This window comes from Arabidopsis thaliana, chromosome 3 (assembly GCF_000001735.4).
Source record: "Arabidopsis thaliana chromosome 3, partial sequence".
NCBI lineage: Eukaryota > Viridiplantae > Streptophyta > Magnoliopsida > Brassicales > Brassicaceae > Arabidopsis > Arabidopsis thaliana.
This window is the reverse complement of record NC_003074.8, coordinates 18,116,610-18,142,479: the sequence shown is the minus strand read 5'-3', so window position 1 is coordinate 18,142,479 and position 25,870 is coordinate 18,116,610. Positions and strand designations below refer to the sequence as shown.

The 25,870-nt window shown below is 37.0% G+C and overlaps 7 protein-coding genes across 16 annotated transcripts; 2 read left to right on the top strand and 5 right to left on the bottom strand.

Annotated features, from left to right (window-relative positions):
* The first annotated feature begins 198 nt into the window (after positions 1–198).
* Positions 199–1,709, top strand: EMB1080 (Nucleic acid-binding, OB-fold-like protein). The gene is made up of 6 exons (NM_114752.3): positions 199–302; positions 414–454; positions 550–650; positions 956–1,100; positions 1,183–1,272; positions 1,370–1,709. Exons 1-6 carry the CDS (start codon positions 291–293, stop codon positions 1,461–1,463), a joined length of 483 nt encoding a protein of 160 aa, NP_190462.1. The 5' UTR covers positions 199–290; the 3' UTR covers positions 1,464–1,709.
* On the bottom strand, positions 1,708–3,308 carry MYB45 (myb domain protein 45). Its single transcript, NM_114751.2, has 3 exons — positions 2,938–3,308; positions 2,606–2,735; positions 1,708–2,423 (listed from the first exon to the last, which is right to left on the bottom strand). The coding sequence occupies exons 1-3, from the start codon at positions 3,086–3,088 to the stop codon at positions 1,919–1,921; spliced, it is 786 nt and encodes a 261-aa protein (NP_190461.1). The 5' UTR covers positions 3,089–3,308; the 3' UTR covers positions 1,708–1,918.
* Positions 3,309–5,994: 2,686 nt separating this feature from the next.
* On the bottom strand, positions 5,995–10,672 carry AT3G48900 (single-stranded DNA endonuclease family protein). 3 transcript variants are annotated; one of them, NM_001125323.2, is made up of 14 exons: positions 10,559–10,672; positions 10,312–10,469; positions 10,037–10,098; positions 9,808–9,935; positions 9,616–9,667; positions 9,467–9,539; positions 9,298–9,371; positions 8,870–8,929; positions 8,586–8,748; positions 8,371–8,470; positions 7,961–8,043; positions 7,758–7,858; positions 7,262–7,398; positions 6,137–6,784 (listed from the first exon to the last, which is right to left on the bottom strand). In NM_001125323.2, exons 1-14 carry the CDS (start codon positions 10,624–10,626, stop codon positions 6,241–6,243), a joined length of 1,803 nt encoding a protein of 600 aa, NP_001118795.1. In that variant the 5' UTR covers positions 10,627–10,672; the 3' UTR covers positions 6,137–6,240. The 3 variants fall into 3 exon arrangements, with proteins under 3 accessions (NP_190459.2, NP_001118795.1, NP_001325691.1); NM_114749.3 differs by having other exon boundaries at positions 5,995–6,784; positions 9,808–10,098; positions 10,559–10,663; NM_001339388.1 differs by having other exon boundaries at positions 6,139–6,784; positions 7,262–7,416; positions 9,808–10,098; positions 10,559–10,655.
* A 215-nt stretch (positions 10,673–10,887) lies between these two features.
* Positions 10,888–13,028, bottom strand: MAPR3 (membrane-associated progesterone binding protein 3). The gene is made up of 2 exons (NM_114748.3): positions 12,504–13,028; positions 10,888–11,520 (listed from the first exon to the last, which is right to left on the bottom strand). The coding sequence occupies exons 1-2, from the start codon at positions 12,809–12,811 to the stop codon at positions 11,127–11,129; spliced, it is 702 nt and encodes a 233-aa protein (NP_190458.1). The 5' UTR covers positions 12,812–13,028; the 3' UTR covers positions 10,888–11,126.
* Positions 13,029–13,228: 200 nt separating this feature from the next.
* On the bottom strand, positions 13,229–15,692 carry AT3G48880 (RNI-like superfamily protein). 3 transcript variants are annotated; one of them, NM_114747.5, is made up of 3 exons: positions 15,250–15,547; positions 14,243–14,619; positions 13,229–14,036 (listed from the first exon to the last, which is right to left on the bottom strand). In NM_114747.5, exons 2-3 carry the CDS (start codon positions 14,605–14,607, stop codon positions 13,472–13,474), a joined length of 930 nt encoding a protein of 309 aa, NP_190457.1. In that variant the 5' UTR covers positions 14,608–14,619; positions 15,250–15,547; the 3' UTR covers positions 13,229–13,471. The 3 variants fall into 3 exon arrangements, with proteins under 3 accessions (NP_190457.1, NP_001327846.1, NP_850671.1); NM_180340.3 differs by having other exon boundaries at positions 13,256–14,036; positions 15,526–15,692; NM_001339387.1 differs by having other exon boundaries at positions 13,235–14,036; positions 14,243–15,547.
* Positions 15,693–15,737: 45 nt separating this feature from the next.
* HSP93-III (Clp ATPase) lies at positions 15,738–20,362 on the top strand. 4 transcript variants are annotated; one of them, NM_001339386.1, is made up of 11 exons: positions 15,842–15,984; positions 16,009–16,112; positions 16,456–17,105; positions 17,240–17,355; positions 17,447–17,569; positions 17,660–17,845; positions 17,943–18,158; positions 18,267–18,484; positions 18,586–18,661; positions 18,751–18,840; positions 18,918–20,315. In NM_001339386.1, the coding sequence occupies exons 3-11, from the start codon at positions 16,472–16,474 to the stop codon at positions 20,115–20,117; spliced, it is 2,859 nt and encodes a 952-aa protein (NP_001325473.1). In that variant the 5' UTR covers positions 15,842–15,984; positions 16,009–16,112; positions 16,456–16,471; the 3' UTR covers positions 20,118–20,315. The 4 variants fall into 4 exon arrangements, with proteins under 4 accessions (NP_001190035.1, NP_566912.2, NP_001325472.1 ...); NM_001203106.2 differs by lacking the exon at positions 16,009–16,112 and having other exon boundaries at positions 15,738–15,958; positions 16,522–17,105; positions 18,918–20,301; NM_114746.5 differs by lacking the exon at positions 16,009–16,112 and having other exon boundaries at positions 15,762–15,958; positions 18,918–20,338.
* Positions 19,668–25,243, bottom strand: AT3G48860 (coiled-coil protein). Of its 3 annotated transcripts, NM_114745.6 has the most exons (17): positions 24,466–25,137; positions 24,159–24,346; positions 23,793–23,868; positions 23,623–23,664; positions 23,478–23,540; positions 23,204–23,253; positions 23,075–23,102; positions 22,893–22,967; positions 22,692–22,802; positions 22,544–22,604; positions 22,267–22,383; positions 22,065–22,177; positions 21,896–21,965; positions 21,668–21,709; positions 21,287–21,327; positions 20,873–21,005; positions 19,668–20,754 (listed from the first exon to the last, which is right to left on the bottom strand). In NM_114745.6, exons 1-17 carry the CDS (start codon positions 24,859–24,861, stop codon positions 20,627–20,629), a joined length of 1,734 nt encoding a protein of 577 aa, NP_190455.2. In that variant the 5' UTR covers positions 24,862–25,137; the 3' UTR covers positions 19,668–20,626. The 3 variants fall into 3 exon arrangements, with proteins under 3 accessions (NP_190455.2, NP_001325715.1, NP_851014.1); NM_001339384.1 differs by having other exon boundaries at positions 20,387–20,754; positions 24,159–25,243; NM_180683.3 differs by lacking the exons at positions 19,668–20,754; positions 20,873–21,005 and having other exon boundaries at positions 21,306–21,709; positions 24,466–24,994.
* Positions 25,244–25,870: the final 627 nt, after the last annotated feature.

Here is a 25,870-nt window from a genome sequence, read left to right as displayed (position 1 = left end):
TAAATAATATTATTGTTCCAAAAACAAAAAGTAAAACAAAACACACCCTTACCAAAATTATGTCAAGTCAAAGCATCCTCGTTTTAGGGATTTTCTATACTTGGGCCTAAATACTAAGGCCCGTAATTAAAGGCCCAATAACGTTTGTGGTATTGTACAATTTTCATGTAGAAAATGTCTTATATAAAGAGGTCTTGCAAATTAGGGTTTTCATTTCAGTAATCGCTGCCGCACTATCGTCTCCTACCTCCTTTGCCTACAAGCTTTCACGCGGGAGCTCAACATCAGCCATGGCGGAACAGGTTACTCGATCTGTTCTCTCCTCTAAGCTTATCCTCGTTTTATGATCTATTGATCCTTATTCACTCAAATGATTCTAATACTCTTCTCTTTTCTCTGTCACTAATTTTCAGACTGAGAAAGCTTTTCTTAAGCAGCCTAAGGTCTTCCTTAGGTAATTTTGCGATTCGATTTCTCTCTGTTCTCTATTGTTTCATTGTATTTAAGTTCCAAGTTGTTTATATTGTTCATTGTTTCTGATTTATCAAGCTCGAAGAAATCTGGAAAGGGAAAGAGACCTGGAAAAGGTGGAAACCGTTTCTGGAAGAACATTGGTTTGGGCTTCAAGACTCCTCGTGAAGCCATTGATGGTATGTTTAAGCTTTTAACTCGTTATAATAGATAAGGAACTCTTGGATTGTGTTGTTCATATAGTCGATAGATTTCAAATGCTATTTTGTCTTGTAGAATCTTAAGCTTTGGTTTAGTGAGTTCTGATTCTTCAGCTTTATCTGGATCTACATTACTGTTTCAGTGATGCAAATGTTATCAGTAGATTTTGAATTAGTAGGATGTCACTGATTTGAATATGTGATCAAGCTTCATAGAAACCTGCATCATTCTCTATATACCTTTAAGTCAGATTCTCAGGTTATTGTGTATTTGTGTGGAACAGGAGCTTACGTTGACAAGAAATGCCCCTTCACTGGAACTGTTTCCATTAGAGGTCGTATCTTAGCTGGTACTTGCCACAGTGCGAAAATGCAGAGGACCATTATCGTGCGAAGGGATTACCTTCACTTTGTGAAGAAGTATCAGAGGTAAATTCATACATTCTCATACTTCTTTCCATAGAGTCTTACACATTGATGTTTAAGAAAGTAATATCCTTTTTGTTCTTAGGTATGAGAAGAGGCATTCAAACATTCCGGCTCATGTCTCACCATGCTTCCGTGTTAAGGAAGGAGACCATATCATCATTGGCCAATGCAGGTTATGATCTGATTCAAACCTACAAATTGTCTCCATTGATTCTGATTATCGTGAATTTGTTTTGATCTTTTTGTTTGTTAATGATTGATAATTTCAGGCCATTGTCGAAGACAGTGAGGTTCAATGTGTTGAAGGTGATACCAGCTGGGTCTTCTTCTTCATTTGGAAAGAAGGCATTCACTGGAATGTAAGCTGCTGCTGTTGATGATGTTAGTTTATGTTTCTGGATAGAGCTGAACTATTATGTTTTATGGTGATTTTCTTATTGAATTTTTCCAGACATTAAATTTTGTTTTACTCTGCTGAATCTTTTTCATCCCAATCTGTGCCTCTGTTTAAGATCTGATTTTTGCTACTCTTCTCTTACCTTGTCCTATAATTAGGTTTAAAACCCGGTTAGACAGGCCAGTCCAATCTAGTACTGTCGAGTTTGGTCTAATTGATGTTCTTAGTCGAATTATCAAATAAGAAAACGCGAAGGATTTTGACAACAAAATAAAACGTAAAAGGAATGTTTATAACTTTATATAGTGAAGAAATTACAGATTTGTTGGGCATACAAAGTATTTGTTTATGTACTCTTTTTTATCCCCGTCTACTTAAATTAAACCCTAAACTATATTTACTTGGACCTCTCTCCGAACATTTACATTGGTCGTAGCTCGTTGATGAGACCATCGAACAAAAAGTTGTCTGAAAATGAAGTACAGAACTCGATCTCAGATGATATCTCATCATCCAACAAAAATTCTGAATTTGGCACGAAATCAGGCAAAGAGTCGTTTCCCAAATAACGAGGGCCACATGGTCCAATGAATCCTCTCTCTTCCGGTAAAACAAGATTTTGAACATAGCTAGACTTTTGAGGTGACTGATCCATAAGCAAACTATGATCTAACCATTCCGAGAACACGAGATTTGGCGAAAAGCTTGAGGTTTGAGCATTAGACGTTTCTCCGACATTGATAGATGAAGAAGATCTTTCAGTTGAACTCTGCAAGGCCTCAAGTGAGTTTGTGATTAAAGGTGTTTGATGTTTTTTTGTGGTTTCATGTTGTTTCAAAGTTACACCCTTCTTTAGATTAGAATGCCAATAGTTTTTGATCTCGTTGTCGGTTCTTCCTGGTAAGAATTTCGATATCTGAGACCATCTTGTAAAAACAAAAAGGGTCAATTATGAAAAGATGCTAAAACGTATATCAATATTAAGAAAATAGTATATGTTTAAAAGTCTAAGTTTAAGTTCTAAACCATAAATAAACATGAAGTCTTAAACTCCATAAAACCTAAATTCTAAGTGAAGTGAAAGATTATCAAAGGTTGAATGACTTACTTGTTACCCAACATGGAATGAAGTGAAAGAAGTATAGTTTCCTCTTGTTTAGTGAATAAAGACTTCTTAAGTCCAGGTCTTAAATAATTAACCCACCTTAATCTACAACTCTTCCCATTCCTCTGCAATCCTATACATTATGTGAAAACCAATTAGTTTACATAAAAACCCGATGACAAATATCGAAAGAGCCTAAATATTTATTTAACAAAGTGAAAAAATATATTTCTAATTAAATAGCAGACTAAATATAAAATGAAAAGATAATGTTGCATGTTTTCTTCAAACACCAAATAAAAAAATAATCTCAAGATATGTATTATTAGAATTACCAGCTTGAAGAGGAATAGTACTCCAGCATCCATGGCCATATTTGAGGACATGACTCCTAAGCTTCTCATCTTCCTCGGGTGACCATAATCCCTTCCTTTGCTTCTCCTTTGATTTCATTTCCCGGTTTGATTTTTCTGATTTAAACACCATTTTTATTTTTCCAAAGTTTTTTTTTATATTTGAAATAGATATATTATATATACGTGTATGGTACTGATGAATAAAAATATGTAGATTGGTGATGACAATCTTTGACACAGATACGTAATTCGAAAGAGGGAAATATATAGACAGTTTTGTAGGTCGAGTTCTTTAATAGTTTAATTAGTAATATCTAATTCATGCTTGTGTAGAACTATTCATATGAAAGAGGGCTTGTTCCACACGAAACAAATATTTTGTAGATATAATTTGGAACATTGCATCACATCTTTATAAATTTTAGGTGGAGCCTTACCCTTTGAATTTTCATGTCATAATTTCAATACGACATTGCATTTAAATAAACAAATTAATATTTTAATTTATATGTTTTGTTTCAGAAAGATTAGACTTTTGCAAGTTTGTCTTTGTTTTGCTTGCCTTTTCAAATTATGTTGGGGGCTAAGGCTAACTTTAATAAATCTGCCACAATGATATAGTGGTGACTGGGCTAGGTTATTTGTTTTTTGTTTTTTTTGTGAAATTATGGAACAATTAGCAACTAGTCGATTAATCTACCAAATTTTTAATATGCATAAGTGGACATTTTCACAGTAATCCACCAGCTCTTTGTCTTGGTAAAACTTAAACTAAATAACTAGCATGTGATATTGTGAATTATTCTTATTGTTTATGAGTAGAAATATTCTAATTCAACTGTTCAAGTTAGTTAATTTTCTATTGAATAGAGTTGAAGAAGACTTTTGCAACTTATAAAAAGCCTACTTGCCTTCCTCAAGAAAAACTCTTGTAAAAAACAAAATCGATAAATTATTGGTGAATTAGCTTTTGTTTTTGTTCTTTATATAAATTTAATTTACATAGTATTTGTTTATATTTATTTATGTCAGTATTAAAGTAATAGCATTATTGGTTTGACAACTACAAATAACTTAATAATTTATAGGTCTCGTCATTATGTCAAAATGTATATTATTGACGAAAACATTCACAGCACCTTAATATATCCAAGTTCTACAAAAGAAAAAACAAAGAAAAGGGTGTAATGCTGTGGCAATATTATGGTTCTATATTTTGATGAAAAAATATAATCTAAGTTAGAAAATTTTCACAAAACATAGTACAAGGTTTACGAAGCTCTCCAAAAGTAAGAAACGTTTCTTAAAACGTCCTACAAATACAAATCCGTTTGGAAACTTTGGGAAGATTATCTAACATGTTATGGATTGTTTTGGTAGTGAATTACTATTTAAAATGACGTAATTTTTACAATGCCTCTCTACTGATTATATTGATAATTGATAAGCCTTCAGACTTCAGTGAGCAAAAGACCTTGGCAGCCGACACTGTGATGACGTTAGCTGCGGATTAGTTATCTTGACACTTATTGTATACTTTATTTGTTTTAATTCAAGATTCCAATATCGTTTTCTGTGCTACGACTTATTAGCATGGTTTTGCTATTGCATACTAGGCGAATTTCGGATCTAATCACTGAATCACACAATCACATATTGACATATCACACGTACACAATGACATATTGCATATGCTAGTACTGATGTTTACATGATCATATGTCAATCATATATATCATGTCAATCATTTGCAGGAAATTTATAGGCACACAAAAAGCTCTAGTATTGAACAAAAGGGTTTTGTGGATTTAATTAAGTATAATTGACATATGAGTATAGTTTACGTATGTCTATTGTGAACTATATAAATTATCATTTAACGATCTATAATAACAAATAATTCGTTATCTATTAACGAAAAGAAAAATCGTTATTGAAGACATAAAACAAATACTATTGTTTGGAGTCAACTCTTTACCCCCATTTGCGGATAGAAAATTGAACAAAATATATAAATTGTGATAGTAAGAGGTTTATGCATATTTTTTCCTTTTTTTTGGTCACCAAGAAGAGGTATCTATCAAGAAAAATCTAATTAAGAAACAGAGAACTGGTTCTATTAAAACAGTGACAATATAGTTTGGTTAAATACTGATAGCTTTGCTTGAACTTATAAATAAATCTCGCCTAACCAGCTTATATAATTCCACGTTGCGCAAAGTATAATTAAGTCAACAATGTATTACAAAGTCGTGGACCAATCATGTATTTTCATTTTTGTTGTTGTCTACCAAACATGTTTTTCTTTTTTCTTTTTTGAGATGGGATTATATCACATCGTTGTAAGATATGGTTTATTTTTTCTGATAATGATCAACAATCAAATACAGTGTATATACAAAAGAATCAATATTTGATTGGGTTACTTAATCCAATAGACTGTCTATTATAGAGAAAACTTTACAAAGAAAAAAACCCGTCACTAATCTAATTTTTATTTATTTAAGTGGGCTAAACAATTGGTTCAAACGTTAATTTTGTTTGTTCCCCATTCATGTTTTAATTATAAACATACTTTACACCACTAATGAGTGATGTCACCGTACTTTTTTTTTTTGATTTTCTTTTGTAAACAAGAGTTTATTAGATCCACATCCAAACTAAACTAATCATCAAACTCAATTAATAAACTCGTAAAACAAAACTTTAAATTAGCACTTAGTGTATACACCTCTTCAAAAATATTTATTGACCTTTAGCAAAATAATCTTTAATTATTTATTGATAAGTGTCTCTTTTGGAAAGAGTCTCTCATAAATTCGTTTTTATTGGTGCATTTTGTTTTGTCATTAGGCATGCATATAAAAAGAATTGTCCACTGGTGATGGTCATTGAATCAATGACATTGATGTATCCAATTGAAACCTTCCAAATTCCAAGCAATATTTTTTATTACACAGCAGAAAAAGTGTTGTGTTCAAACTCTTAACTTTCTTGAGCTCTTTCTTAATATATTTTTGGTATCTTAACAAAAATACAAAACTATATGGCACCTTAAAACTCTAATATGAAATTGATGATTTTATACACAGGAAAAGTTATTAAATAAGAGAATTATTTCAATAAGATAATCTTCCGTGAGTTATGCAGTTAAATTGAATCAAGCAAGGTAAGGTATGATTAACAAAAGAGAAAAATATAGCTTCAAACTTTTAATAGTTTTCATGAAATCCATAAATTAAGATAAAAGAACTCATTAACATTATTTTTCCTTTTTTGTTATCATAGGATAATGTCTTTCCTGATATTTTGAAGAAAGATCCTAAGCTCTCTAGCTTTCTTGCAATGTTCCTCATCATCTGTCTCTGAATCACTCAGCTCAATCACAGTCTCAAGTTGGTGATCATGGCTCTTCTGTTCTTGATAACTTCTTGACACGCTCCGTGAACGAGCTTCAGGACAAGGGCTTATCAGATCAATGACTTCTGTTTCCGGATACAATGGAAATGAACTCATTCCAACACCCAATCTATCCCTGTTTGACCAAGCGTTATTGCAATTTTCTCTATCAGGTGAATCGATAAGACGCAAGTAATCATGTTTCTTGGAGTTTTGTTGTTCGTTCTCTTGCTCTGCTTCTTCTAAGGTGCTTCTACTTACTAGAGAGGTTGAGTTGAGATCAAGGTGTTGGAGTTCGAGGCTGAGTTCGACAAGAGAAGAAGATTTGGTCGGTGAACTCGTTTCCTTCTGTTTTTGTTTCGGCTTCGGTTTCTTCTTTTTTGCTGCCATTTTCTCCTTGAACTCTATGATCTTCTCAGGACAAGCCCTGCAAAGAAACGAGGATATAATTTTGGAACCCCAGAACAAGAACAGTAATTCAGTGAACACCAACCAATAACTGAACCATATTTGATGTTATGTGACAAATGACCAGAAGCAATTTGGCTGCATAAGTAGATCTAGTATTAAGTTTTGTTTTGATGTTTCGTGCTCGGTATTTGCAGCTTTGGGGAAACCAAACAAATAATTATTTTGTGAAGTTTCTATAGCCAAGCCAAACTAAATAACTGAACTGGACTGTTTCTAGTATCTAATTTAGTCCACAGCTAACTATATCACCTGAAGATCTGCTTACTTCAGACACTATTTCAGTTCATTGATTCATGGTGAGTTAAATTTTTGCATTAAAGGTCAAACAACACAGGCTTAATCAATGTCAATCACTTGAGCTAAGTGTTTCAGCTTATGGTGCAGCTTCAAAACATAAACTTTAGTAAATGAGTGAAGGTCAGACTATCATTACCTTTCTACAAGATCTGCAGGAACAATGGACGACTCTAACCCTTCTAGATCATTCCATGAGACTTCAAAACATTCTCGCCCCTGTACTTTTCGGGTCTTTATGATTTCAGACACCGGACACTTCTCTGGCATCTGCGGCTGTAAGAGATTTTTTTTCTTGCAAGAGTTAAAACAAGTTCTCGATTAACTTCCAAATGATTTGTGTAAGGGAAAGCCAGTTAACTTTAAGCTGATGGTTTCTCCAAACACAATGCAAAACCAAAAGTTTCCTATTTACCAATATCATAACCTTTTATAACCTTCGATGCACCGTATGAATTTGATGAATTCATGTTTTGTAGTAAATTCTAACATAAAAGCCGAATTGTTCTTAGTATTTGCTTCAACAGTTGACTACATAATCTTGAACACAATAATCATAGCTTGAGACATTTCTGGGGAACTAAAATCTATCGCTAATAACTTGCAGAGAGAGAGAGAGAGCGAGAGAAGGGTACCTTGTGGAGAGGAAGGTTAACTTCAACCTCAGTTGATCTTGATTGCAGATTAGCGAACCTTCTCAGATTTCTTTCAGCAACTTTAGGAAGTATGTATTCATCTTAATGCAAGATAATGAAAAAGAAGAAACGTTGGTTTCACAATTGGTTCTGCACAATGCAACTACAAGGTATAAGAAATATGTATAAATCCAAAGTAATACCTGTTTTCTCAGGGGGCCACTCAAAGAACTGATGGCATATCTCCTGAAGCTTGGTGCGCTGGAAAGAGAATTCAGCTAAGGCCCTGCAAAACCAGTATATAAATTATAGCACTTCCTTTATAAAAAATCTGAATAACATTCAAATTTTTTTCAAGTTCACCAATCTCCAGGCTTAACAGACATTCCTATTATAAGCTTATTACTCATCAGAAATTCCTTGATTTCTTTCATGCATTTGGGGAAGCATATTATTCCATGACTTAATTCAGGACAAAAATATGTGATTCCTTGTGGCAGATGATTGCTACTAACGATGGGCTTATGCACGTGCTAGCTCTACGAATAGGTATAATCTGGAGAAGAATTATCATCACAGGACTGACAACAAAGAAATGGAAAGAAGGGTTAACCTGGAAACTGTATTAGAGTCTGCTTGGTGGCACTTGGGGTTCATGAACGCATCGATCACCTGCTTGATCTCTTCCAGTCTTTCTGGATCACGATTATTTCCTGCAACAAGTTGAAATTATGGAAAGAGCTTTTCAATGATAAACAAACATTCTGTTTGGGGTAACACCAAAATCATGTCATATCAAAAACACAAAGAAGTTGTTGCTTTCATTACCATTTATAACCACCAAAGGTAAGGTCCCCTTTTTGCTGCACACAGAAGGCCTAACTTGCTTCTTAGACTTTCTCGGCTTTTCCGCAAAGGAAAGTCCTTCTGATGCAACTTTTTCAAGGATAACATTGTCTCCAATCGACCTAACAAGCTCACAAGCTTTCTCCTGTACACAGAAGAAGTTTAATCGTGAGTCTTTTGTAATCCAATTCTAAATAAAACAGACAACCTCGAATAACATATGACCCCGATAGATGGAGGTTTAAAAGCTTGAGTTATCTACACACCTGTCGAAGACCACGAACTCCCTGAGAGTAGTCACTGCCAAGCAAAAGCGCTAGAGCTATCTGTAACATCACCCAAGAAAACATTGTATACATGACCTTACCATTTGATGAAACATAGCTAAGATTTTAAAGTTCTTTGACGCATGGAATAATAGTCAACACTCAACAATGTGTAGCTGGTTTTCTTGTCTACTGATGCTAACAAAGGAATTGAGCCCTTAAAGCTACAACGTTGCAGTAGAACCATTCATACACATAGTATCTATCTCACCTGAGTTTATAAAATATCAAAGGCCACCTTTTGCAAGCATTGCATTCATGCTTCTACCAATCTAATCATTTTATAATAACGTGGTGCAGCTTTATAGAAACGAAAGATCAGGGTTAAGTATATAAAGCTAATCACTTAAAGAGGTTTGTTAATTTACCAATGAGTTCCGTCCAAGCCCAAGCTTTTTCTTGATGTCATCCATCTCGTAGCAAACAACATAACCTCCTTCACCTAGTTCATTGGCAAATTTATTAGGACTTATAATACTATTAACCATATCAGACGGTAAAAGAAACCAACACACTAAAGAGTCTCTTTCCACTGACCAAGGCATATTTCTCTGTATACAGTCTTTGCACCAAAAAGGAAGATATCCGAATCAAAGCTAAAACAGGCGTCCTATGGATGATCATTGAATATTGGGTTAACAGCATGACGAACAAGAAACTGATTAAAGCTGAAAAATGCGTCTTACACATAAGGATTCCGAGTTTAGCAGAGCGCATTGCGCCTCAGCCTCCTCAATCCTGCATTTGATGGAAAATACAGAACAGAATCAGTTTCTCATAAGCAAAGTTAAACATTCAAACCAAAGTCTCATAAGCAAAGTTAAACACTCAAACCAAAGTCTCATTGTCAATCTAAGCTAACTGTCTTGAAGCCCTACCCGTCTAAACAAAGTATCCCTAGTGTTGATGCAATAACTTTCGCCTCTTTTATGATGCACGAGAACTCAGACCCCATATTTCTTTTGAGTGAAGTCTCTTTGCTAGGCTCAACACCATCGTCAGCGATCTGGCTGAACCAATATAGCACGAAATCGAAAAAAACAATCCAAAAACTAGCCATCATATGCAAGGATGAAACCACAAGTGCCACATTTGACATCATTGTACCTCGAATCTTGCTTTTAACCGACGCTTGTAAGTTGGTACTTTGATTCCAGGAATTGCACCATCTACAATTACATGCCACATTCCAACAAGTCAAGTATGCTCAATAGCATTGAAAAAACTAAACTTTAGAGCAAAGCATCAATAAATAAGAACTGATTTGACCACTCATGCTTCTATTACTCAAATCAATTCACAATGACAACAATACAACACTACATAAACCCTAATTGGCTCTTCTGATGGCAATTTTCAACAGTAGGGTAGAATTAAATTACCTGAGACTAAAATGATGGAGCAGTTTAGGGCAATTAGGGCTCGGAGACGATGAAAAAATCCTCGAAGATAAACTTTTTCTTTAGTGGCGCAATAAGATTTGTTCACTTTATGCAATTCCACCATCCAACACGAAAGATCCACGCATACCCTTTTGTTTCTACAGCGATTACGAAGATCTCGTAAAGACTTGGTCTTTTTAAACACCCAGAAAAATTAAAGAGAAATTGAGACGAAGAAACAACTCACTGAAGATGATCGAGTGGGAAAGTCTTCTTACAAGGCTCCAAGACATCCCAAAGATACTTCACTCCCATAGCTTCACCTTCGAGATCGAGCGAGAGAGAGAGACAGAGACAGAAAGAGGGAAGAAAATGATTTGACAAGATATTTGAATTTTGAAAATTTGGTTCAATAATAATTCGAAACCGGTCGGTTTGAAGGTTCCAAACCGAAACCAAAATTATTGCAAATTCTTCACTTCGGTTCGGCAACAGACCTACCATCAAATGTAAGTTGGTGCTTCGATTTTAGGAATTGAACCATCTTCAATTACCAGGCACATAGCAGGATGTCAAATATGAACTAAGCATAAACAACAAGTGAACAAACCCTGAATTATAGAACTGTTTATCGATTAATACTGTAGAAATAATGTATTTTGAAGCTTCCATAACCAGAATTAGATGTCATTATACAAGATCCAAAAAGTACACACAAGGTCACCATTTTTATTGAGCTATATACGACTCATACTTAAACCCTGAAAAATCTCACTAATTTCTCAAGAGAAACTGTGCCTCTCATTACATTGACTTTACTCCTTTGCAGCATCATCATCATCAGTTGCAACATCTTTCTTCTCCGTGGTTTCCGCGATTTTCTCGCCTGTGCTTCTAGAAGTTTCATCATGGGTAATTGCTGAAGCTTCTTCTCCAGTGTTTGTAGAAAGACCTTCCGCAGAGGCAGTCTTTGCTTCGGAAGGTTCTGAACTTTCTTTGCCTTCTCCATCCTTCTTTTGAATGGTTCCGACTTTGACATACTTGCTCATGAACTTGTACTCCCAGTCTTGTAACGCCTCTAGCTCAAATGCACCGAGACCTGAGATGTCTCCAGTCAAGTCTTGGTCCTCAAATGACATCTTTGCCAGAGCTCGGCTTGCATCTTTCCCTGCAAACAGAGCATATGGCCCACCTGGTCCATAAAACATCCTGCATAAAAAGAACAGATGGTCATGCAAATTAGCGACCAGTAAGAGTTAAGTAGAGTTTGAAGAATGAAAAACTACAGCTTGGCACATATGAATATGATTCATCTAGATATGTAGTACAGCTGATGAACTATGTACAAGAAAAAAACTAAAAGTTATGCATACATATACATCGACATGTATATGCGTTGATGAGTGTGTCTGTGTCTGTCGCCACTATGAACAAGCAAAACGGTATGATCACTGAAGTGATTATTTCATCTAGCACAAAACCTAATTACCACAACGAAGTTTTCGGTAACTGGAATGTAAAAGAACTGTCTAGTTGACAAGTCAGGGATCTAGACAACTGCAGCATGGTTACATACCAACAATGTTCGCCAAAACTTAATTTACAAACGTCATGGAACACAAATAGCAAGCAAATGTGGATAATTAATCAGTGAACGATCTCTTTCGCCACAATAGCAATATTAGAAGCCAAACCTTTGACGAGTTTGTACGTTATCAATCTCTACTAATCCAAGATGTAATCTAAATACAGGTTTTTCTAGTATAAGAAAAAGTAGAGATCTTTCCGATAACTTGAATACAATACAATTGTATCAGTGCTTCTAATGGTATTGTTCCAAGAAAAGAAGTGAAAAAACAAACACTAAGATGCAAAAAGCAATAAAAAGAGCATCATAAGATTATGAACAAAAAGGAGAGAATATTCATCAAAAAGATTTACTAAAAGTGTTCAGTTTTACAATAAAGAATCACTTAAACTAGAGTTCGAGCATCAGTAGATATACTAGAATCATAAGATAGATAGTAATTGGAAACTTCGGATTATAAATCAAACAGTCAACCATGATTAACTAACCTAAACCCCAAATCTCGAAACTATTGGGTTGAATCGTTTATTACTGGTAATTTAACTAGTGATCATTTGGATTCAATCATAATTTAATGAACAAGTAAAGATTTCACAAGAAATACCTGCTCTGAGAAACATCATAGATCTGGCCCTTGATCGCCATAAGAAGGGGCTTTTTAGAATCGGAGCCATCATAAAGCTTAAGCTCCTCCTCAGTGATTTCTCCGAGCTGAACCGGCGGTGGAAGAGGCTCCGATTGAGGCTGAACCTCCAAAGAACGAGGTCGGTGAACTTCAGGAGAAACGAAGAAACCGGAGACGACTTGGTAAACGGCGAAAGCGAGAGCAAGTACGGTGAAAAACGCAGCTGGAGAAAGTCCAGTGTAAGCTGTGATTGTTTCCTTCAACGTCTCCCATATTTGCTGAACCATGATTTGAGAAGCTATCGAGAAGCGAAAGAGAATGAGAGAGAAGAGTAACGTTTTGTGTTTTAATTTTCAGATTTATTTGCGATCGAATTAAAACATATATATAATATCTTCAATTTTTGGTATAAAATAAAATAAAATGGTCAAATTACGCAACAAGAATTTTAAACGATTTTGTTTAACAGTCGTCGTCCATAATGACCGTTGATGTCTGAAAAATATTTTCTTTTTGTTCGTGTGAAACATACATAGAAATTTTCTAAACGTTTTTAAGAATATATATCGTTACCTAACTAGTGGTGGCTGAGCTCGATAAAACGGTGTCGTTAATGCCGCCGGAGAAGACTGGTAGGTAAGAACTAAGAAGAATAAGATATAGACCAAAAAAAAAAGGTAGATGATTTGCAAAACAAATGTGACTAATAATGCTAATATCAAGACAAATAATTGTAACAATATTGTTTTATTTTCCTATTTGGTGTGCAAGGTTGGTGGTGATCAAAAGTTGATCACTACAGACATTCATTGGCATAGCCTACAGATATATACACATAATACGATTCAAATCAAAACAAACAACACAAAGAAATAAACAATTCAACAGTCAAAGATGAGAACAATAACAAGTTAAGTCCTTCACAGAGAATGATCACAGCAGAAACATCAAAGATGAAGAGAACTCACTTCATCAACCTTCCAGTCTCCTTCCTCATACTTGTACCATCTCACAATCCCTTCATCGTTTTCAGTCCTCTGACACATCACACACGTCTTGTGATCCATGCAAGTCAAGAATTTCTTTAGCCTTGCTGTTTTCTCCATTATCGTCTTATCGAGCTCTCTAACAATCACCTTCTGCTGAGGCTGCCAACCGCTGTACTCCACTAGGTGAGAGTGTGATATGTTGAGCACTTCAAGGCTTGGTAATCCGTCAAGGATTTTCATCAGTGCTTCCCGCTTTATCGCCGAGCATCTGATGCTGAGTGTTTTGATGTTTGGGAGGCAAGTGATGAGCGTGTTTGCAAAGAAGACCTCGAATGGACCCATGATCTTCAGCTCTTTAAAATTCTTGCAGTTCTTGGCAATTTCTGTTAAGAGATAAGGCGGGTTTGCGATGCTTGGCATTGTTAGTGACTCTAGATCTTTCCAGATTCTTATCGCTTTGCATATACCAGTCTTCTTTATTCTGTTCCAAGCCGGTAGGACGACCCGTCTCAACCCTGGACACCTGCAAAATATTCAGTACAACAAATTTTTCAACTTTTAGCATTTGCGAGATTCAGCTTAATTGTAATTCAGCAATTTTGACTGAAAGTGGGTACATGAACTTAACCAAACCAAAAACTGAACCAACTTTTGACTAAAAAACCATAGTTTACGGCCATGATGAAACAATTTGGAAGACAAATAAGTGGAAGAACGAAAAGGACATACCTTTCTGCGGTGTAAGTAAGCTGATCATCACTCAAGAACAAGTTGAAATGAAAAATCAAGGTCCTCGTGCTTCCTCCGCTAAGGTTCATGGAGAGTTTCAGGATGCGGGTTAGGGCCTCATCAGATCGGCGTTCCACATAGACATAAGGCTCTAATGGGATCTTGATGAAACTAGATCTCATGTTTGACAAATCCACCGTCTTCCAAAGAATCGGATCGCAACAAGCAGCTCTCCATCCTCTACAAACATGAGCTAATCCCGAAGTCAACTCAAAGACGCTAAACTTCTGGAAAATTCTTACTAAGATGTCAGTGTCCAACTCTTCCCATCTCCTCAATCGACGACTCTCATACTCTTCTTCCATTCTTGTTGTACCCTAAACAAGCATAAGAACGTTAATCAACTGTTGTTATCCACAAGAGCTTATAGAAATAGGAAAGAGCACAACTTTAAGAAGTAGGAAAAGAAACACACATCAGTTCTCTTATTCTCTCATAAATATGAAATTCTAATCAATCAATCCTCCCTGAATCCCTCAATTTCCATGATTCCATTTCCATCACAGGATTGATTGATTGCATCAATCAATGAGTTATTACTGCTATAAGTGAAATGAACTACAGAACCCAACTATGATAATGTTGGAGTTAAGTAATCAAAGTTTAAAGTCCCAAAGAGAAAGACTTTTCTTCCCTCAGGTAAACCAATACAAACACCAAAGCTAGATTATATTCTTACATGATCATCATAATCGATCTTCATCACTATTTATCAGAAAAAGGAAACACCAAACCTTAGAAAGGAAAACTTCCGTATCAGAATAGTTCAACAAGGAATTGAAACCAAACATAAAACCAATCTACAGAGGAATATATGCAAGACAAGTCAAGAGTCTCAAACTCTAGAGATTGTGGCCAAGTAATTGAAGATCAACCATTAAAACTCAGAAGAACATGAAAAGACATAGAATTTGACAAACCAGAAGACTAAAGATCGTAAAACTCACTAGGACAGAGAATTAAGCGAAATCTGATGTAAAGGAATCGAATTTCGAAAATCTAGAGGAATAAGATTGAAAACCCCCAAGACTCTGTCAACAAATCAATCTGATCTCTTCACATTCCCAAATCAGTCGAACTAAAAAACCGAAGAGACAGATCTCGAATCGCCATTTTCTCAATTCAGAATTGAACAAAGAATCAAACGAAACATAGACATGAATTAGATCATAAAGAAGAAGCTGAAACACGCAAAGGGGCACTGAGAGAAATGAAGAACCTACCTTTAGGAAGAGGCAAATCGTTTGGCGACGACGACACCGTTACAATCTGTCTCTAGCCAATGGAAGTAGATGATATGAATTTTTTTATGATAAATCGGTTTGGTTTTGGTTTGACGGAGTTTTCAGATTAAACCGGTCTTAAACTCAACACAAACCCTTATCTTTGGGAACAAGATTCTTATTGAGGTTGACTCTTTAAAAAGTAGTTAAATCCGACGGTGGAATACACTTATGAGTAATCTAACGGCTGGTATGCAACTTTGGTAGGTGAGTGTGTTTAATCTATGAAGGGCGGCGATGCGAGAGAAGATAAAGAGAGAGAGAATAGAGAAATCTCTTGTCTCTTGGGTATCTTCTTCTTCACTTTCCTATCTCTTTCCCAATAAAAGGAGTCTCTCGCTTTCTCCAACTTCGCTATCCAAAGGCGTCGACGGTATAAAACCCTTTTCTTTGCTACACATAAAACCCTTTTCTTTGCTACACTCACTCTCTTTCTCAGTCTGTTTTTATTTTTCATTTGTTGTTGTTGTGTTTCATTGAAGAAGCTTTTAGGTTTCTGCTTCTCTGTTGTGTGAGCTGTTTTAAAGGTTGAGTTTTTCTTTTCTTCTATTTCTCATGGCGTTTGGTTTCGTTTCTTTTGGTGGTTTCATTTTGAGTTTTCTGAATCTGGGTACTCTTTATTTGGTTTTATTGATATGCAAAAATGCTTACTTTGAGATTAGGGTTGTGTATTCGCGTTTCGATTTGTTCAAAGATGATTGCTTGTTTTGCTTTGGAGAGTTTGGAGATAAGAAACATAGCTCAAGCTTTTGTGACATTGTTCTGCTCTTAGTTGGTGAATTGAAATTGTGTATTTTTGTGCCTGAGCTCTTTCTGTATACGTGTTTAAGAGAATTAGCAATACTGATGTTCTACCATTACCCAATGCAGCCTCCAACATTGCATCATGGCTTGGTCGATAGCTCTTCTTACACCTCCTTTTTTTGGTCCCGGAAGGCATGTGCAGGCCAAAGAATACAGGGAACCAAGAGGGTGTGTGATGAAGATGAGCAGTTTAAAAGCACCTGTTCTGAGAATTCAGGCCACAGAATACAGAGAACCAAGAGGGCGTGTGAAGATGATGTCCAGTTTACAAGCACCTCTTCTGACAATTCAGAGCTTCTCAGGGTTAAGGGCCCCCAGTGCATTAGATTATTTGGGAAGGCCTAGTCCAGGTTTCCTTGTTAAGTATAAACTTGCAAAATCATCTGGGAGAGAAAAAGCTAGCCGATGTGTACCCAAAGCAATGTTTGAGCGTTTTACCGAGAAAGCAATTAAGGTCATAATGCTGTCTCAAGAGGAAGCTCGGAGACTTGGCCATAACTTTGTTGGGACTGAGCAAATACTGTTGGGTCTAATTGGAGAAGGGACTGGGATTGCCGCCAAGGTTCTTAAATCCATGGGGATCAATCTTAAAGATTCACGCGTGGAAGTAGAAAAGATAATTGGGAGAGGCAGTGGATTCGTGGCAGTGGAGATTCCATTTACTCCTCGCGCAAAGCGGGTGCTGGAGTTGTCACTAGAGGAAGCTCGACAACTTGGTATGGGTCTATTTCTATTATGAATATTTAGCCTTGGAGCTTGTTATGTGTTGTGCAATACATAAGCTTTCTTGACTGATGAAGCTAACTAATTCTTCTCCATTTGGGAAATGTTTTGCTATTTCGAAATCTAGGGCATAACTACATTGGTTCAGAGCACCTTTTGCTTGGTCTACTTCGTGAAGGGGAGGGTGTGGCAGCTCGTGTCTTGGAGAATTTGGGTGCAGATCCTAGTAATATACGGACACAGGTAAATGCACCAACTCTGGATTCTAAGGTTAATGTTATGTCTTAGTAAACCATTTCGTTATAACATTTTGAGATACATATATCATTTTTAGGTTATACGTATGGTCGGGGAAAACAATGAAGTCACAGCAAGCGTTGGTGGGGGAAGCAGCGGAAACAGCAAAATGCCAACACTTGAAGAGTATGGGACTAACTTAACTAAACTAGCAGAGGAGGTACTAAAAATGTGTACTCATTTTGAAGAGAGTGTCATGTTAATGCTTGAAGGTTTCTACTAAAATTTGGTTTTTCTCTTTCTATGGCAGGGTAAACTGGATCCGGTTGTTGGAAGGCAGCCACAGATCGAACGAGTGGTCCAGATCTTGGCTCGAAGAACCAAGAACAACCCATGTCTTATTGGAGAACCTGGAGTTGGTAAGACGGCAATAGCAGAAGGACTTGCACAGCGAATAGCTAGTGGTGATGTTCCTGAAACAATCGAGGGGAAGACGGTAAATATTCTCCCGTTGGATCATTTTTAATGAACTTAATAGGCTTAGTTAGAGTGCATAAATATGTATAAATATTTACTTTTACTTTTTTTGTCAGGTTATAACCCTTGATATGGGTCTTCTAGTGGCTGGAACGAAATACCGTGGAGAGTTCGAGGAAAGATTGAAGAAGCTTATGGAGGAAATCAGGCAAAGTGATGAGATAATTCTGTTTATTGATGAAGTGCACACGCTCATCGGTGCAGGAGCCGCTGAAGGTGCGATCGATGCTGCTAACATCTTAAAGCCAGCTCTAGCAAGAGGTGAATTGCAGGTAAATTTTCTCAATTCTTTTTATCAGTCTAATGCTGTCGAAATGTCAATTAGAACCGTAAACTCAAGATTTACGAAATGTTTTTTTTTTCTTTTTTTACGGTTGTAGTGTATTGGTGCAACAACAATTGATGAGTACAGGAAACACATTGAGAAAGATCCTGCATTGGAGAGACGGTTCCAGCCTGTGAAAGTACCTGAACCAACTGTAGAAGAAGCTATACAGATTTTGCAAGGTCTGCGTGAGCGCTATGAGATCCACCACAAACTTCGATACACTGATGAAGCCTTGGTTGCTGCTGCACAATTGTCACATCAGTACATCAGGTTTTTATTTTATTCAATTTCAGTCTTTCACCAACACAGAACATTGTCTTTACACAAATTGCAGCATTATCTCAACCCAGCTTCTTCTCTTGAATGAGCAGTGATCGGTTTCTTCCCGACAAAGCGATTGACTTGATTGATGAAGCTGGGTCTCGGGTTCGACTACGCCATGCTCAGGTTTAATATTTGCATGTATCTCAACTACCAAAGAACTATGTGTGTTTATATCTACTTGAGCTGATTCAGAGAAAGTTTCGTTTGCTTAGCTTCCTGAGGAAGCTAGAGAGCTTGAAAAGCAACTCAGGCAAATCACCAAAGAGAAGAATGAAGCTGTGCGAAGCCAAGACTTCGAGATGGTATCGATTTCAAGTATTTCTTACTCTCTATACATCCAAGACTAATATTTACATTTCCTGAGTTCTTCTTTCGACAGGCTGGTTCTCATCGTGACCGTGAAATAGAGCTCAAGGCTGAGATAGCTAATGTTTTATCTCGAGGCAAAGAAGTGGCCAAAGCCGAGAATGAAGCTGAGGAAGGAGGACCTACTGTCACAGAATCTGACATCCAACACATCGTCGCCACCTGGACAGGAATCCCGGTAGAGAAAGTCTCGTCTGATGAATCTAGCCGTCTTCTCCAAATGGAGCAGACCCTTCACACAAGAGTCATTGGCCAAGATGAAGCCGTTAAAGCAATCAGTCGGGCTATCCGCCGTGCCCGTGTTGGGCTCAAAAACCCAAACCGTCCTATCGCCAGTTTCATCTTCTCTGGTCCAACTGGTGTTGGGAAATCAGAGCTTGCTAAGGCCTTGGCTGCTTACTACTTCGGTTCAGAAGAAGCAATGATCCGTCTTGACATGAGTGAGTTCATGGAACGACACACTGTTTCGAAACTCATCGGTTCACCTCCTGGTTACGTAGGATACACAGAAGGAGGTCAGTTAACAGAGGCGGTTCGACGCAGGCCCTACACTCTTGTTCTCTTTGACGAAATTGAGAAAGCACATCCCGATGTTTTCAACATGATGCTTCAGATCCTAGAAGACGGTAGACTAACTGATAGCAAAGGAAGAACTGTCGATTTCAAGAACACGCTTCTGATCATGACTTCAAACGTAGGGAGCAGCGTGATCGAAAAAGGTGGTAGAAGAATTGGGTTTGATCTTGACCACGACGAGAAAGACAGCAGTTACAACAGAATCAAGAGCTTAGTGACTGAGGAACTAAAACAGTATTTCAGACCAGAGTTCTTGAACAGGTTAGATGAGATGATTGTTTTCAGACAGTTAACAAAGCTGGAAGTCAAGGAGATTGCTGATATAATGCTTAAAGAAGTGGTGGCGAGACTTGAGGTCAAAGAGATTGAGCTTCAGGTGACTGAGAGGTTTAAAGAGAGAGTGGTGGATGAAGGATTCGACCCGAGTTATGGTGCGAGGCCACTTAGACGTGCAATAATGAGGCTTTTGGAGGATAGTATGGCGGAGAAGATGCTTTCAAGGGACATTAAAGAAGGAGATTCTGTGATTGTTGATGTTGATGCCGAAGGAAGTGTGGTTGTGTTGAGTGGTACCACTGGACGTGTTGGTGGTTTTGCTGCTGAAGAAGCCATGGAAGATCCTATTCCAATATTGTAGAAGGAAACAAGGGGTTTTCTAGTGATTTTCTTTTAAGTGTTATTGAATTGACTATTGAGTCTCTTATGATTCGTATTTTGTACTCTAATCTCTTTGTTTCTGGATAATGACTGTTCGGGAACCACAGAGAATTTCCCACAAAAAAAAAGAAAGCAGGATTTGGTTAGAATTTCATCGAGTCATATAAGTGTCAAAATTGAGAATCTAATCACAGATTAACGAGGTTCAATTCTTCTATCCCATCCTCAAAACATGGTTTATAAAAACAGTAAGGGTAACATGAATTTTTCGTGATCAGTGTTTTCGATATCCTATTTTTTACCCAGTATCGTCCTCCAAAACTTTTTGGAATTGATTGCAAAAATAAGAATACCAAAAGCTTACACACTTAAGTGTGAAAAGGGAAAACATAAAAAATACAATGACACAACAGATTCTTCGTGAAACTTACATGACGAGAGATATACAAAACGAAAATTTCTTCTATCAAAGAAAAGGAAGAGACTTTACTATGAATCAGCATCGAGATCGTGATTCGAAGAAGTAGGCGAGGGAAGCTGATCGATTTCTCGTCGAGAAGCTTCCCACAACTGTTGCTCTATTCCCAGTTTTCGTAGCTCTATCAACCCTCTTTCCACTGAAGACAAGCAAAATGGGAAACTTTAGTTTTATCATCATTATAAATCTACTCCTCGCTAAAGCTTTAAAGCAAAAGAATCAGATATTATAACGAAATGGCTTAAGTCCGGTTTTACCATCCAAGGCATCATGAGAAGTCGTCTGAGATTTCCCACTGCTACGGCTGATCCATAACTGGACACGTTCCTCTGCGATGTCATCTTCCACACCGTGCAACTTAGCTCTTCCCCAGAAGTACATCAGCCATGCCTGCATTATGTAATTGTAGGAATCAAGACGATATCTTGATTTAAACTGATAAGTAACGGTTCTACAGTGTTTGGATTCATAAGTTTCGTCATCCAGCACATAGATCTAGACACGTTTCAAAAGATGTTTCGGTGTGGTTACTTTTTGTCGGATATTTTCTTTCTATGTGATGATATACAACATTGATAATGTGTGGTCGTCTCAAAATCAAGTCACTCGATGGATGATTTAGGCTTTTAGCTGGAAGGTGTATATCATGATGAGTGTAAGTGTTAAAGTACCTGCTTAAAGGCAACATCTTCTTGTTCCGCTTCACCCAGTTCTGCATTTATAACAACAAGAGAACATTGTATAAGATTTCACGATATGGTTGATTACGTCTACAGAAGATGATTTTATGCGTTGAGTAAAGGTAAAATTTGAAACCACAGAAAATCCTTCAAGGTAGGGGACATAGATGCAATTTACTCCTACTAAATCAACAACGCATGCACTATGTCAAAGACCGAGAGGATGTGGCTAGACTCTTTTTTTGGGTTAAAGATGTGGCTATACTAGTGAAACCCTTCCACAACATTCAAGGTGTTGAGGGTTCGACCCCAAGAACCTCTACATAAGGGTGGAAAACAAAGAGAAAAGAGTTAGTGAGACTTTTCCGTTACCATATGCATCGATAAATCTGGATTCTCCATGACCTTTGGAGTCTGTAAGATACAGAGAAAACAAAAGTTAAATTGCTTTTAGTTATGCCTTCTTATTAAGAGCTTATAAGCGTTAAGTATCTAAACAGAAAACAGATTACTCATCCATCGTTTAAACTTTTAAGAATAGAAGCGAAAGAAGCATATATTTGTCATTGTGGTGTTATAGCTCGCAAATACATTACATACCGGAAACAGTGTGGCGAACCAAACTCAACTTTCTCTGCTGGGCGAATATAAGCACAACAGCATCCTCCACCTGATATTCAAAAGAGAGAAGAAGATTTGAAAACGTAGTCCTTGGAGATATCTGCTAGGTGACAACACTTGTAGGTAACTCAGAAAGAATTATGGATACCTTTAATGATGCTAGCTCTCTCAAACCCATCTCAACTGAAAGCATACTTTCAATATTTCCTTCTCCAGTTAGATCACTCAAATCTCTAGCCGCCTTACTCCGATCATTCCCACCTGCATTATTTCATATGTTGATAAGTAAAAAAATTTACAACAACAGCAAGCAAAGAATTTTTTTAAACTATAGCAGACAATAGACGAGCCTTTATCCCAAGATAACTCCTTCGCCTTCTGTGCTGCTGAAGTGACGAGCTCAAATGGAAGAGGAGCCAACTTTGACCAGTGCTCTTGCCTGGATGGTGCTATATCCGCACAAATGCCTACAGAAGCACACCATAGGAAAAGCAAATATCTGTAAATTTGATTTATTACTACCACAAGTATATGCCATGTTGACGGAAGATACAAAGAATATTATGATAATATTTTCTCTGGTTCAGAATATAAACTCTTTTTCTTAAGAATGGATGAATCACCTACCATGTTGCACAGCCAAGCCCCAATACCGAGCAAGCCAGCATCTCTTCAGAACTACTTCTTCCTAGATAATTCAATCATTCATAAAGTCAGAACCTCAGAACCTTATCAATTATTGGTACATTACGAGACCCAAGATTTTTTGACAAACCATTTCATCCTGTGTTAAAATCATCCTCTGAGTCATTGTGCGAAGAGACTTCGCTTCAGACTCTGCTTCTTGAAGCCGTTCTGCAGCAGTTGTAGCCTCATCTTTCAAGTTCTGAACATAGCAGAGAAAAATAAGACATGGTTTCATAATGCAAATAAAAGTGGTACATCTCATAGAAAACAGTACATCAGTGAACCTTACCTCAAGCTCCGAACGTAGGGAAACAATTTCCTCATCCTTTCCACTCTTTTTTTGTTTAGCAACATTTAGAGCAGCCTGTAACAGGTACAAATTTTCTGCACAGCTTAAATTGTATGTTTTACATAATGACTCGATTAAAAGAAGACTACATCTGAGCAGCAAAATAGATTGAGGGTATTAACCTCTCTTTGACGCAATGCTGCTTCTTTCCTATACAAAGACATATTCAACATGAGCGATTAAAAACTACCACCTTGGTTTCTGAAAAAGAGAGCAAGAAAAGAGAAGCTAAAGAAGGCACAGGCTCCCACCTGCTTAACAATTTCGCCTCCAAGGAAACTCCTTCTCCAAGAGAGGCAACCTTTTGGAACCAAAAATAAAAACAAATGAAACCTTGAACAGATGCCAATACATTAGAAATATATGATTTAAAGTAAATTTAAACAACGAGGTGGGATGCTGTTTCAAAAAGATAACAACAAGATATACAAAGAGATTTAAACAAGTGGAGTATTTTTTTCAGTCAGAATTTCAAGACGCAACATAAGTGAAAAATGGACTACTCAAGACAACCAGTTCAAAAACCTGTTTCTCGAGCTCCTTAGCCCTAGCTTCTGCTTCCACCCTTTTTTCTTCCGCACGACGAAGCTGTAATCAAGAATAAATTTTATGAACAACAGAAGTAAACAGCTTTATTACATAATATAAAATTCAATCGCAGAGATCAAACCTTCTCCAGTACATTCTCATTCTCCTCTTGTAGCATATCCAGCTGCATATAAAAATGAATCAGCCCCAAGTCAACTCTTATGACTCATACACAAATTCTAATTTGACTAAAATTTACAATAACTAAATTGACGAGATACCGCAAAAGGTTCAAAAGAAACAATCACATACTTCATCACGAAGAGCTGAAGCTTCCCGCTGATCACCCTTTTCTTTTGAATTTACTGATGGTACATCAGCAAAGAACCTAAAAACATCAAATATCCGAAATCAAACGCAAGACGCACAACCAAAAACCAGCAGGGATCTCTAATTCTTGGAGCAAGGATCCCATTTCTCATGAACCTTTATAGCAACCTCTATTATTAGGCTTTGAGGATAAATATTTAGTCAACGAAAAATCATATTATACACCAACTCCAAAGAGCAACCAAACTGGTTTTGACATATTCCACTAAGTCACACGTTCCCTTGACTACCAAGATTTGAGAACTATAATAAGAAGCACAATTTTTAAGAACTTCAAAATGTTATCACCTTTTATCTCTGCTCCGAGTTGGAGGATCAAGTGGAGGAATAGAAACCGGAGTTTTCACCGACACCCTACTAGGCGGCATTAGATTAGGAATCGGAGTCGGAGTCGTAGATCTAGCAGACATTGACGGCCTTCCGGCTGAAGCAGACCGCACTGAAGAAGGTACTTGCTCGGCGAAGTTCCTGCCTAACTAATCAAAGCACAAAAAAAGAGAGAGACTAATTAGCCCTAAAGAATCAAATTCACCACAACTACAATCAAATCAAGCTAATCTGAGCTAATTCAATCAGCTAGAAAAACGGAATTCACCGCAGGAGACGGCGATCTAGTTCGGGGAGCAAATGAAACAGCCGGCAAATTATTATTTCCGTTGCTGCTATTGCTTCCGGTGGAGGAGATAGAAGAAGGTGCATGACGAGCAGGTTTTAAAGAAGCAGATGCGAATCTGAGACTTAGATCTTCATCTTCATCTTCATCATCTTCGTCTCCGTTGTCTTTGTTCTGTAAGGCCATGACCTTAGCTAATCGCTGTGCCGCGGCTTTGGCAGCTACGTTCTGAGTCCGTTTAACGGTGGAGAAACCTCCGATACCACCGAGCTGTTTCCGGTGAGCAGGAGACATCGCCGGTGATGTTGCCTCCGTACTGTTCGATGATTCGCTCCACTGGCGACCATACACTGGGCTACCCGCCCTCCTCCGATCCATCAGTGTGTTGGTGAAGGTACTTGTTGGTTGGATGAAATCGCTGTATTTAAGCGAGCAACAAGCAGGTGAACCAGAGAAAATGAAATTTCTCGGGGAAAAAGGTAGATTTTCTCGAGAAAACGGAAGGGAAAATAAACGTTCGGTGAGATTGGAGAAAAGTGTTGAAATAACAGTGACGCCAAAAACGACAGCGTTTAACACGGAGAAGAGAAACACATGCGAGCTTTCAAAGGTAAGTGATTAATGATAAGATTATAGTTAACAAAATCTTTAATCATTTTCACTTAATCTGCGTACCATTTAAAAACAAAAATATACAACTGTTTATGTTGTATCTGTTCTGAATCATATTATCTGTGATATTTTAATACAGTTTATAAAGAGATTTGTTTCTCTTCTAAGAGAAAATTTATATACACATATTAATCAAATCACATGAGTAAATTAAAATCCCCCCTGATTCGTGGTTTGTCCAGGTTATTTTTTCGACCAAGTTTAGTTTTATTTTGGAAGAAAATTTTACAAATTCAATTATTCAAAAGCACATGGTTTGGTATCAAAGACTATAATATATATAACTAGCCCAACAATGTTGGAGAACTAATTATGGGATTCAAAATCCTCAAACCTCTTGACAAGAATCCACAAAGGAAACTGTTACTCCAAGTCTAATCTTCTTGGAGCTGGCAGTGGCAACAAATGAAGTTCTAGCCATGCTTGGCTAAGTTTTCTCAAAGGTAATTAACAAAGTGCTCACTCAAGGTTCGAAATTTGGGTAATGGTAAACAAGTTCACGTATGGAGAGATAACTTGTTACATACAAATACCATTTACGCATGGTAGAAACGGTTTACTAATTTTGATTATTCTAACCAACAATCAAAGATCAGTATATCTTTACTATATACAGTGTTAGTATTATTAGAAATATATGTTTCTTTTCAGTGATTTATTCGGTCTGTTGACAAGTAAAGAGTCGTGACAAATCAGTATTTGACTGTTTCTATCG